This window comes from Mauremys mutica, chromosome 22 (genome assembly GCF_020497125.1).
Source record: "Mauremys mutica isolate MM-2020 ecotype Southern chromosome 22, ASM2049712v1, whole genome shotgun sequence".
NCBI classification, from domain to species: Eukaryota; Metazoa; Chordata; order Testudines; family Geoemydidae; genus Mauremys; species Mauremys mutica.
The window spans coordinates 6,025,798-6,038,499 of NC_059093.1; the positions used below are offsets into that span (position 1 = coordinate 6,025,798).

General features: G+C 52.8%; 2 protein-coding genes across 4 annotated transcripts in view; one reads left to right on the top strand and one right to left on the bottom strand.

Annotated features, from left to right (window-relative positions):
- Positions 1 to 2,228, bottom strand: part of LOC123354755 (transmembrane protease serine 5-like) — a 57,606-nt gene extending 55,378 nt beyond the window's left edge. For all 3 annotated transcript variants that reach the window (XR_006574863.1, XR_006574860.1, XR_006574861.1), the window contains exon 1: positions 2,191 to 2,228. The gene's annotated coding sequence lies outside the window, so the exon portion shown is untranslated. The remainder of the gene's footprint in view (positions 1 to 2,190) is intronic.
- Positions 2,229 to 2,723: 495 nt separating this feature from the next.
- Positions 2,724 to 8,767, top strand: LOC123354756 (6-pyruvoyl tetrahydrobiopterin synthase-like). The gene is made up of 3 exons (XM_044996938.1): positions 2,724 to 3,043; positions 6,770 to 6,840; positions 7,064 to 8,767. The coding sequence occupies exons 2-3, from the start codon at positions 6,779 to 6,781 to the stop codon at positions 7,242 to 7,244; spliced, it is 243 nt and encodes an 80-aa protein (XP_044852873.1). The 5' UTR covers positions 2,724 to 3,043; positions 6,770 to 6,778; the 3' UTR covers positions 7,245 to 8,767.
- The last annotated feature ends 3,935 nt before the right edge of the window (positions 8,768 to 12,702 follow it).

Here is a 12,702-nt window from a genome sequence, read left to right on the forward strand (position 1 = left end):
TCAGTCTACAGGGCCACTGCCTGGTGCAGGGGGCTGAGAACAGGAACGGGAGCCTTTTACCTGTTGGATATTGTTTCAGATCTGAGCCCAGGTCCTCCAAAGTATTAGGCCCCTAACTCCCACTGAAATTAACAGGAGTTAGCTGTGTAAATAGCTTGGAGGATCTGGCCCTTGATCCCTCACTCCCATGCTTAGGTGTGAGCAGGCTGGGGCACGGCCAGGGCATGCCCGCAGGGCGTTGTGGGGGAGAGGAGAAGCGCTTCTGTAGTTGATGTGCATGGTGCAGCATTCTGGGAATAACCAGAACCTGTTAGATGGTCGTGCTGGAGCCTGACACCTTTCACCAGCATTGCAAATTTGCTTGTGATCAACTCTGTGCACAACCCCAACCTCAAAGATCCACTGGAAGCATCTTCTAGCATTTCCCTCCATCTATTAATAGCAACAGGATTTCCCCCGTCCTTCCTGAATTGCTCCTTCCATCTGCCACCAGCCTCAGCAGGTCCTTGATCTTACATTATTAGTGGGAAGGAGGTTATATTTTTCATCTTGTTTAACAACAAGCTGGCTATTCAGGCCAAATGTATAAAGCTGCTATTTCATAACATGAGAGATTGCTAGGGGAATTATCTCAGTCATATGTTCCTTGTTGTGATTAGCTCAAATATTACTACTCACTGATCCCAGGTTTACTTTGAGCTGTTTCTAATATTTGATTGTACTGAATTCTACAGGAAAAGAATTGCCAGTCTGTGATACAGCTACAATCTGTGCAGAGTCTAGGCAGTGGTCAGCTGTGTCTCTTTAGCTAATCCTCCATTCAGCTCCCACTCCCCCTGAAAGGCAGGTGCACATTCATTTATACTGCACCCAAACTGGGTGTTTGATTGTGGTTTGTCCCCTACTGTTGTGGCAACAATGTTTCTGCTTTGAAGAGCAGGTACTTAATTTTAGCTATACCAGGCACACCAGAGCTGGTGGGAGAGGGAGAACAGCTAGTGATTATCCTAGGAGATCACTTCGATAAAGGGCTCTGCAGCTGTTTAGATAGTTGCAGAAGATCTGATTTTGGCTCTTGAGCAGCAATACCCAGACCTCAGTGGTTCAGGAGCCAAATTAGCAGTTACCCCAAACATGCCCCAGTGGTGTGAATCAATTGTTTCATTTACTATAAATTCATCTTTAAACAGTAGGACATGGGAAATCTTTAATTTTTATATGTTTCTAGCATCAATGGCTTTGTGCAAACTATAGGAAAAGCATCCTGAGTGATTAATTAAATCAGTGTTTTAATAGGTGCTGCAAAGAGCTACTTGCAGGTTCCAAGCTGCAGTCTGAGTATATCTGCTCTAGAGTTTGATGTCTCAGAACATGGCTTCCCTGACCCTTGCTGGAGAATCAGGGGGATCGTGTGCTCAGGGAGGCTGGCCAAGCAGCTGGGAGGGATTTTAAATCAAGCTCCAAAACCTCCAACTCAGAACCTCAAAAGGAATGGGAGAACCCCCACACTATAGCAGGTTGGAAGTTTTGCAACAAGCTTCTCTCCCTCCCCCACCCCATATCTCCCAAAAAGAAAAAGTCAACACACTTGTGATTAAGGGGAAGCTTTTATTGGAAAGCCAAAGACTCTTGAAAACCATTTATTCCCCTTTGTTGGAAAAAAAAATAAAACAAGTGAGAAACTGACCAGAAAGTGAAGTTTGTCTGGAAGGTGGGCGACCAGACAGCAAGTGTGAAAAATCAGGACAGGGGGTGGGGGGTAATAGGAGCCTATGTAAGAAAAAGCCCCAAATATTGGGACTGTCCCTATCAAATCAGGACATGTGGTCACCCTACGGGAAGGTCACACGGTAGGTCAGATCCATTTCCCCACCAGCTCCCCCGGGGGAGCCAATCCCCTCCGGGCCAGAGGAAAGGTAGCGAACATACAGGTCACTGCAAAGAGCACAGGGGAGGGTGGGTGTCCCGGAGGCAAAGCAGGAGCAGACCTGGCTGGGCCCAGCCTCTGGAGCAGGTACGGGCAGGTGCAAAGCGCTTCCCCCCTTCACAGGCAGCTTTTCAGACCCCTCCAAAGGGGCCTTTCCCCTTGGCAGCCGCCACCTCCCCAGCAGGCCCCCGCCCGAGCCCCCGGGCCGCTCCGCCGCTCCAGCCACAGCCGGCCCGGGCCCCTCCCCCGTCCGCCCCACTTACCGCCTGCGCGGCCCAGCTCCAGCACCAGCCCCCGGCTCCTCCCGGCCGAGAGGCAGCATTTCCGGGGGCCCGGTTTATATTCCCCGCCCCGCGGCAGCGGACCAATCAGACGCGGGGCTCGTTCACTCGCTCGGCGGCTGCGGACCAATAGAATGGCGGGGAAAGAGCAAAACGTTCTAAATAGGTTTGTCCCACGTCGCGGCTCGTAGGCCCGCCCTGCGTGGTGCACTCTGGGAGTTGTAGTCCCGCCCGGGCCTCCTCAGTCACGTTCGTGGGAATTGGAGTCCCGGGGCAAGGTGCGGGCGGACTCGCTTTCCCGTGGTGCCGCGCGGTGGCGGGTCGCTGAGGAGGAGGTGGCCGGGGGTCTGTGACCGGGCGCTGGGTCCCCATGGCTGCCTCGTGCCCCTCGCTGGTGGCTGCGGTGCTGGCGCACTCGGGCCGGCTGGAGAAGGAGGATCTGGGGGTGGGGCCCGGAGGGCGATCGGGGGGCTGGGTGTGGGGCGGGTCTATGGGGGCAGGGGGGGACCGGAGGAGGGATCCAGGGGCTCTGGCTGCATTACTGTTGATTACAGGCTGTTGGGTTTCATTCCTGGGCTGCGGTACTGCACCCCGGGGCATCAGCGGAGCAGTGCAGAGGAGGAACCTTCCACGGGGCCCAGGACCCTTCTGCGAGCTGTCTGCAAGCCCCAGCTTCTGCTCCTTGCGCACCTTCTGGCAGCATCTCCCGCGGGGAAGAAGGGGCCCCACCCAGCATGGTTCAGTTCTCCCCCTGCTGCAACACGGCTGCCCAAACAGGAGGGAGGAAGAGCCCCGGGGAAGGTCCTGTACGGCATTTGGCCCAGAATTCACAAAGGTATTTTGCTGCTTAACTCCCATTTATTCAAACACCTTTGAAGAGCTGGTGCTGTGTCGCCGGGGTGCGTGGATTGAAAATGGCCAGGAAAGTGCTTTGAGATCCTCTGACTGAGGGAGAGGAAAATCATGAGCACTGAAGCGATGTAACAGAGCTGGGGTTTAGCAATCTGCATGCCAAGGGGACGTACCGGCAGCAGGCAGCTCAGCTCTGCCCCTTCCCGCCTTTCAGCCTCTCGCAAGGCTGACAGGGCCCACAGGGCGGGAGCAGCCCTATGGTGCATAATACGAATTCCTGGACTGGATTTATCAGATCATCGAGATAATGGGAGCAAATGGACAAAGGCCTGGGTGGACCTCCAAGGAGAGGCTAGGGCAGAGCAGGGTGTTGGCTCATCAGCTCTGTCATCCTGGCTACCACCAACCTACCCCTTTGGTCACCGGCGCTGCCCAATGGGTACATTCCTTCCTGATCCTGGGGACAATCTTTATAGGGGGATGGGAATGGAGGTGGGTTTAAAATACCCCTGCCATTCTAGATCTAGTGCAGCTCCTGGGAGAAAGTCACCAGCTCTGTCCTCTGCAGCAAGAGGGAAAGGTAGGTGAGACAGCTGGGATCTTGCAGCACAAACACCCACCAGTGCATCCATACACCACAGCCTGAGCACACCGATGCTCCTCCAACCAGCTTGGGGTCTTTAGATCTGAGCCTGCCTCCGTCCCCCAGAAAGAGCAAAGGCACGGGAAGGAGAGGAACAAGGAACAGATGCTACAGGGGACATTAGATTTAAGAGGAGACACTGAGCTTAACAAAAAGTCTGAAACCCCCACTAAGTTTCCTTACATCAGTTGTAACTGACAGCAGGACCTTGTGAAAGTTATTCTCTCACTCACCAGCGCATTGTTGGAAGTTTCTTTACTGTATGGGAGCAGAGGGAGCACAAGTCAGTTTCTTTTTTCCATGGTCTGTTTCTAGTCAATATCACGCCTGTGCAGGGACACCCTGAAGTGTTTGACTGTAAGACAGGGCAGGGGGAGGTTTTTTGTTTTTAAAAGAAAATTGCCATGAAAACAGCTCATTTCTCTGATTAGAATGAAAATATTTCTATTGATCTCATATGCTTAGAGGCCCAAAGCATGTGGAGAGCAAACAGAAAAATCAACTTCTCCCCTGTATCAAATTGCTCTGTCACAGCCTGCACTGTGAGCTACTTACAGCCGCTGTCGGAACAAGTGGAGATATTTCGGAATGCTCTGGTTCCACCCGAGGAGATGCTGACTTGGTCGGACCTAGTAAATACATGCAGAGCAGGCTGTAAGTTTATTCTGAGCTAGATGCAAAGCAGTGAGAGCCCTGCTGTTCCATCGGTTGCTTTATAAATATGACTGTTTTAATATGACTAGAGAGTGAGAGTTATTGGGAGCCTCGCCCAGAGCATATTTAACTAAAGTGGAAGAGCTTCCACAGGCAAGAAGGAGGACACCTCACTCTCACCCCGTAAACCCCCTCTTCCCTCCAGGCTACCTATCCAAAATTATTCTTAACAAAGGCAGAGGGGGGATTTGGATCCATATTTTCATAGGCCAGACATGTAACCCAACCTGTGCACTACAGAGGGAATATTGCACTTAACTGAAGTGGAACAGCTTTAACAGGCAAGAGCATTGCTTTGATGCCTGCATTTGATTTAATCAATTGTGCTTTGCAATCAATTGGAGCTACATCCCGCATGATGAAGCAGTCTTGGCCCAGAGAGTGGAACATATCCTGAAAATATTTCACCCTTGTCTGTGCTGTATTAACATCAGTTGCCAGAGCAGGAATCATTGCACAGTAGCCAATACTCAAAAAACAGCAGACAGAAAACACACACACACACAGGTGACCCGAAGGTAAAAGGTTACATGTGCCCTTCCTGGATCTCATTTAATGGAAAGGTTATGGGAACTCCTGCTTTGTCATATGTAGATCTCTAGCGGCCCAGGGCATTTACAATCTCCTTTAAAGTATTTGTGGGAGAAATCAACAACTTCATTAGCGCTCTGACAAGGGTATCCCATGTTTTGCATTCGGCTCTGCAGGGTTCTGAGAAACAGAAAGGCTTTGTCAATCAAAGGCTTAATGGCTGTTCTGATCCTGCCCAGCTATGTCACAGTGACCTCCATGGTAGCCAATGAGAACAATCCATTACCACACCCCATCAGACTGGGGAGAACTGCAGCTGCATTGCAAACCCCCTTTCTAGCCAGGGTCCACCGTGAAAGGCGCTGGCTGAGGTGCAACTTCAAAGGAAACAAAATTGGAGAAAAACTCAATTCATTTGATAAGGCCAATGGGTGCAGAATGCTCTCCCTTTGCATAGTGCTGGCATGAATTTGCAGCCAGTTACACCCTAATGTGGCAGCTTTACTAGGAGCAAAATACACAAGGGAGCTCTGATAGTGGGAGTTTTCTCTCTGCCAAAATTGAACAATGGAGGAGAAAATTCTCTTCTCCCCTGCTCCTTTGCAGCTGATGGAAGCCCAGCAGGAAAGCTGAGCAAAGGCAGCTCAGGCAGGGGCATAGCACACAGCTCTGTTCTCACTCTGTTTAAGATATTACAGCTTAAAAGGAAGCAGTCTAGGTATTTTTCATGACTATGAATACAAGGTTTAGCATAGCTGATGGGCATAAAAGGGCCACCCCTCTCCCTCCACCAGTGTTAAACTGAGGTCAAGGTTAAATATTAGATAAGCCTCATTAAACCTTTCTAACTCATTTTGATTTATTATTCCTTTATGGTACACATATTTCTGTGTTTGACTATAAAACAATTGCCCCATCTCACCTTATTTTGAAACTGTACTTGTGAATTACCCGTAATCTCATCCTGGTCTTATCTTCTGCTCACTCTTGCTGACATTTAGGCTAATTTTCATGTGACCAAGGAAATGTCACATAGCGATGCACCTTAATACCCTTTAAAACTGCCTTCCTCAAACAAAGACATTCCACCAGAGAAGTAGATCGTTACAGAACAAGCCACCCAAATACCCCAAGGAAACCTGCTTCAATACAGAAATAAAACCCCCTCAGACCACACACCCCTCGTTGTCCCCTACCACTCCACACTGGAACTCCGACAGGGTATCGTTAAACAATTACAACCCATATTCATACACCCCCTCTCTGGCCTTCAAACAACCCCCAGCCTCTCCGAGCTCATCATCAGATTCAAGCCGTCAACAGACCAGGACCCGCCAAATCCGAGCGGCACCAGACCCTGCCATAACAATAGATGCAAAACTTGTATACATATCTCAACTGCTATGCTGATCGATATTCCCCACAACTCACCTTTCAACAGCCGCAGGTCCTACACATGTCTGTCACAACATGTGGTGTATCTCATCCGGTGCACTAGATGCCCCAGTAACAACTATGTGGTTGAAACCAGACAATCACCACACTCTCAAATGAACTCACAAAGAAAAATGATAAAAGATAAAAACACCCTGTCACCCGTGGGCAAACAATTTTCCCAAAACAATCGCTCCATATCTGACCTCTCAGTCATCCTCCAAGGAAACCTGCACATGCCTGGGAGCTTAAATTTGCTAGACTTTAAATTAGCATATAATTTAAATATTGTATCCTTATAGACTGTGTTGGTTAGACCTACCACACTCTGGGCCTTCTGGGTCATAACCCATTGATGGGGCCAGCATGTTCCTTCTCTTGCCACAGGGGACGATCATGGAGCTGCTTGACCACAAGAAACTGGATCAGGATGTGGCTTATTTTGCTGACGTTGTGAGGTGAGTAGTGGGGTCTCATGGTAAAACTGGATTTGGTGCCAGGACTGTCCCTGTATCATAAATGGGCACTATATATGTCATCTGTGACTGTTCAACACCCTCAGGTTGGAGGAACTGATTGCCTAACGGTGATCAAATACCTCCCCCTTGCCTTGCAGCTGGGATCCGGCTCTAACCTGCACGTACTGCTCCCTCTCTAACTTGGGCTCTGTTTTCCCTGCAGTACAACTGAGAATGTGGCAGCGTACACCTGGGAAAACCTCCAGAAGCATCTGCCCGCGGGGGCTCTTAATAAGGTCAAGGTGTATGAATCCAAGCGGAACGTCATTGTGTACAATGGAGACGAGACGGCTCCACTGGCCTTGATGCGTGACCGGAGCGCACACGGTGTAATCAGGGACTAGCATTGTCTGCAGATGAAATGAAGCTTTGCAATCAAGATAAAATCTACTGCACTGCAGCTCGTGCCTGTTCCCGCTTCGCTAACTGTGTCCAGTCTTGGTCTCTTGCTCCAGCCCACCCCCCGGCTGCTGCTGACATGTTGTGAGTGAACATTTTAAAGCTAATTTCCGCACAGAAATATAAACAACCAAGCTTCCTGCAGATACTAAACTGTCCCCTACTCCCCGCTGAGGGGTGGAGAGGCAAAGGACCAGGGTAACTGTGTACCAGCAGGACACTCACCTCTTGAGCGCCTCCTGCTGCTGCTGTGCGGTACACCTTTTCTCACTCCTGGCGCCCCCTGTAGGTTGTTGACTTCACTTGGCAGATCTTCACTGGCTCAGCCCTCAAACTGGGTCACACCGTCAAAACGAGCCCCTGCTGGGGTAGCAAAGAGTCCAACAAAACTGCCTGTCTGCCCTCACCCAGGTCTTCACTCAGCCCCTGCTCTGGGCCCTTCAAATGCAGCCCTTTGCTTGGGCTTCCAAGGTAGCCTTGTCCCATTATCAGGGCTTACACACTTTGCCAGTGGGGGAACCCAGGCCCACTCCCTGCTCCAGGTTCTGACCCAGGGACCCTGTGAACAGCAGCCACGTTCTGCTCACTTTGATTCATTGCTGCTACTTCCCTGGACCTTTTCTCACCTGGCCCCTGTATCTTCACTCCTTGCTTCAGTTCTCAGGGCCTTCCCCCCAGCTTAAGCCAGTGCAGCCAGAACCAAATTCTGTTCACCCCTCGAGCGCCTGTGGCCAGAGAGTAGCTCCCAGACCCACCCTCTGGTTCCCCCAGCCAGGGACTGATCTGCCTGGGCCCTGCAGCTCCTTTTATCTGGGCCAGTGGAGCTCTGATTGGCTGCCTGTACTGAGGCTTCTCTAGGCAGGCCCAAAGGACCTACCTTCTCTGCTGCTTTCCTGGGGCAGGGTGTAGTGGGACCCTGGGGCCTCCGTCACTGGGCTAGGAATAGCCAGGTGCACCCTATCACCAGAAGGAATACTGATGACAACACTGTGTGAATAAACAGCCTTTGCAGACCACCCTCATGGTGTCTCCTTCAGCTGCTGGCTCTAAGGAACTGAGTACATATAGTGACCATCCCAGAGCAGGGCTGCAGCTGGTGAACTCCCTGGGGGAGAGGCGTCAGCAGAAGGAGTTCTTAGAGTAAGATGCGGTGTGCACAGAGCACAGTCAGGTGAAGCTGCAGTTCAGTGGCAGCGTGAACTTGCGCTACTGCTGGGGAGAGCAGGGCTCAGACACTATTAGCTGGAGGCAACAGCACTGAGCTTGCAACAGTTAGGAATCGGAGCCAGGCACAGTGTAGTGCACCATCTACTGTCCAACCATCTGCAGTGCCTGAGAACTAGCTGAGAAATAATGTCTCCATGAAGGGAGCAGACTAAGGACTTGCAGGGGCTAGTAAACAAGATTGTGTAGGCTAATCTGGCCTGCAACCCAGGCAGCCAACAAGGTACAGAAAAGGTACAGAAATATGCCCCTCTGGCCATAGGCGGCAGGTTTGTATAATTTTTGGTGGGGCCCAAAATGGTGGTGCCCCCCCGCTCCCGCCCTGTAAGCCGATATAAAATGAAGCTACAACGCGTCAGCGCCACAAGATTACAAGGGTCAATTAAAAGTGGAAAGTCAGAAGCAGCACTTGCCTACTTCAATATACGGTATTATATTTTGTTGCATCTGTTGTGATGAAGTGGGAATGTTCTTAATATTTTCTCTGAATACTGTGTGGGTGCCTCAGTTTCCCCTGCAAGATGCCAACTGAAGGTGTTGGGGACAAAGAGATCAGGTGGCCTCCTTGTCCAGAAGAGACACAGAGGCCAGAGGAGGGAGTGTCAGTTTGGAGCTGGCTGGGGAAATTGGGAGAGACCCAGAACTTGGTTCTGGGCTCCCCACCCCCCAAGATGGACCTGACAGAGGGGTTCTGTTTTCTGTACCAACAAGCTCTGTTTAAACTGTGTTCCCGTCATCTAATAAACCTTCTGTTTTACTGTCTGGCTGAGAGTCACATCTGACTGCAGAGTTGGGGTGCAGCGACCTCTGGTTGCCCCAGGACCAGCCTGGGCAGACTCACTTTGGAAAGTGCATGACGTGGAAGGGCATGCTGAATGCTCCGAGGTCAGACCCAGGAAGGTGTAAGCTTCTTGCCCTGGAGACAGTATGCTCTGAGAGAGGAGGCTCCCCCAGAGTCCTGACTGGCTTTGTATGGAGATGTTCCAAAGCATCACAGCATCCCCTTCCACACCGTGCACTTCCCAGAAGTCCGCACAGGCACTGACACTCCCTCCTCCGGCCTTTGTCTCTTTTCCAGGCATTAGGAGGCCACCTGATCTCTCTGTTCTCCAACACCTTCAGTTGGCACCTTGCAGGGAAACTGATTTGGGAGAAATGAAGTAAAAGCTGCCCAAACCGAGCTTGAGCACTCCTGAATTTTGAGGTGTTCAAATCTGGAAGGCAGGTGCTGGGGGTGGGAGAGGGCTGTGGGCTCCATGGGGGAGCATGGCAGCAACTGTCTGGAGCTGCATGGAGCCAGATACGCTGGTGGCACAGTAAGCAGTTTGGGGGTTGGAGAAGAGGTAGGGAGTTCCGGGGGGCAGTCAAGGGACAAGGAGCAGGGGGAGTTGGATGGGGCAGAGGTTCGAAGGGGCAGTCAGGGGACAGGCAGCAATTGGATAGGCATGGGAGTCTAAGAGGTTTATCAGGGGACAGGTAGGGGGTGCAGTCCTGGGGGGGGGGAAGTTGGGTGGGGTCTCAGGAGGGGGCAGTTGGGGACAAGGAGAAGGGAGGCTTAGATAGGGGCTGAGGTCCCAAGGGGCAGTTAGGGGCAGGGGTCTCGGGAGGGGGTAATTGGGGAACAAGGCCCCGTGGGGCTTAGATAGGGGGTGGAGATTCTGGGGGCAGTTGGGGCAGGGGTCTGGGGAGGGGGCAATCAGCGGACAGAGGCTGGGATTCAAAGGGCTCTGGGCTGCCTGCAACCGCGGGGAGCCCGCAGCCCTTAAAAACTCAGCCGCGGCAGGGATTTAAAGGGCTCTGGGCTGCCTGCAACCGGGGGAGCTGAGACCCTTTTAAATCCCAGCCGCAGCCGGGAATCAGAGGGCTCTGCGCTGCCCGCTGCGGCGGGGAGCCCAGAGCCCTTTAAATCTCAGCCGCGGCTGGGATTTAAAGGGCTCTGGGCTGCCTGCACCCGCGGGGAGCACAGAGCTTTTAAAATCCCAGCCGCGGCCGGGAATCAGAGGGCTCTGGGCTGCCCGCCGCAGCAGGCAGCCCAGAGCCCTCTGATTCCCGGCGGCGGCTGGGATTTAAAAGGCTCTGGGCTGCCCGCCGCAGCAGACAGCCCAGAGCCCTCTGATTCCCGGCCGCGGCTCGGATTTAAAAGGCTCTGGGCTCCCCGCGGTTGCAGGCAGCCCAGAGCCCTTTAAATCCCAGCCGCGGCTGGGAATCAGAGGGCGCTGGGCATCCTGCTGCAACGGGAAGCCCATAGCCCTCTGATTCCCGGCCGCGGCTGGGATTTAAAAGGCTCTGGGCTGCCCGCCGCGGCGGGGAGCCCAGAGCCCTCTGATTCCCGGCCGCGGCTCGGATGTAAATGGCTCTGGGCGCCCCGTGGTTGCAGGCAGCCCAGAGCCCTTTAAATCCCCGCCGCGGCCGGGAATCAGAGGGCTCTGGGCTGCCTGCTGCGGCGGGGAGCCCAGAGCCCTCTGATTCCCGGCCGCGGCTGGGATTTAAAAGGCTCTGGGCTCCCCGCCGCAGCGGGAAGCCCAGAGCCCTCTGATTCCCGGCCGCGGCTGGGATTTAAAAGGCTCTGGGCTCCCCGCCGCAGCAGACAGCCCAGAGCCCTCTGATTCCCGGCCGCGGCTGGGATTTAAAAGGCTCTGGGCTCCCCGCCGCAGCAGACAGCCCAGAGCCCTCTGATTCCCGGCCGCGGCTGGGATTTAAAGGGCTCTGGGCTCCCCGCCGCAGCGGGAAGCCCAGAGCCCTCTGATTCCCGGCTGCGGCTGGGATTTAAAAGGCTCTGGGCTCCCCGCGTTTGCAGGCAGCCCAGAGCCCTTTAAATCCCAGCCGCGGCTGGGATTTAAAAGGCTCTGCGCTCCCCGCGGGTGCAGGGAGCCCAGAGCCCTTTAAATCCCCTCCGCGGCTGGGATTTAAAAGGCTCTGCGCTCCCCGCGGTTGCAGGCAGCCCAGAGCCCTTTAAATCCCAGCCGCCGCCGGGAATCAGAGGGCTCTGGGCTGTCTGCTGCGGCGGGCAGCCCAGAGCCTTTTAAATCCCAGGCGCCGCCGGGAGTCCGTGGGCTCTGGGCTGCCTGCAACCGCGGGGAGCCCAGAGCCTTTTAAATCTCAGCCGCTGCTGGGATTTAAAGTGCTCTGGGCTGCCTGCAACCGCGGGGAGCCCAGAGCCTTTTAAATCCCAGCCGCCCCCGGGAATCAGAGGGCTCTGGGCTTCCCGCTGCAGCAGGCAGCCCAGAGCCCTCTGATTCCCGGCGGCGGCTGGGATTTAAAGGGCTCTGGGCAGCCCTGGCGGCGGCGGCGGCAGCGGCGGGGGGGCGCTCCAAGCAGGGGAGAAAAAACATTGGTGGGGCAGAGCCCCTGCTTGGGATTTATTCATGGGGCTAAAGCCCCAGAGCCCCATATAAGTCGGCGCCTATGCCTCTGGCTGAAACCTTGAGAGCTAAGGGTTACTAGGTTCAGACGCACGCACTGATCGTCAGAGCAAGTGCTGAGAGAATGCGGAATCAGTCAACGCTACGCTACGGCTGATGGAACAATTCATGGTGTCGAACGCCATCAGGTGGTCGAGAGACATTACACAGAACACATCACAGGACATCGGCAATACCTGGACGGATGAGCTGGAGTGCCGATGAAAAGCGCAGTCAGGAAAGTAACTGAAATACTTTCCTCATGGACTGTATTTTCTAAATGGACAACCTACTTAATTCTCAATTACTGAGGGATAATCTCCACTCATTATATTTTGCTTTCTACAACCAAATCTCTGTACAACTCCTCATGAGTGATGTACCCGAGTATTCAGATTCTAATATCTAAATTGAATTGTTAAATCTATTCACCTAAATGTAGGTTATTGCTGATTATGTACTATCAAATGACTTTACAAACAAACTTTGTATTTGTGGATAATGTAAGCACTATACCCAGATGTACAGACACTCTTTTCTCAACCTATGTATTATATAATTTTTTTAACATTAGCTTTAATAAAATGTTTCAATCACCTGCCTTCTTCTCTAGGGGATAGGTTTTATCACTGTGAGAAGCTTGACTCTCACTGTATGTGGAACCAGACTTTGTTACAACTATGGGTCTGGATCCAATCCCTCTGTATGACCTACCAGCCTATGTGCCTTTAACGTGTGCACCTGACACTTGAACAAAGGAGGATGAGAGATGAGAAAA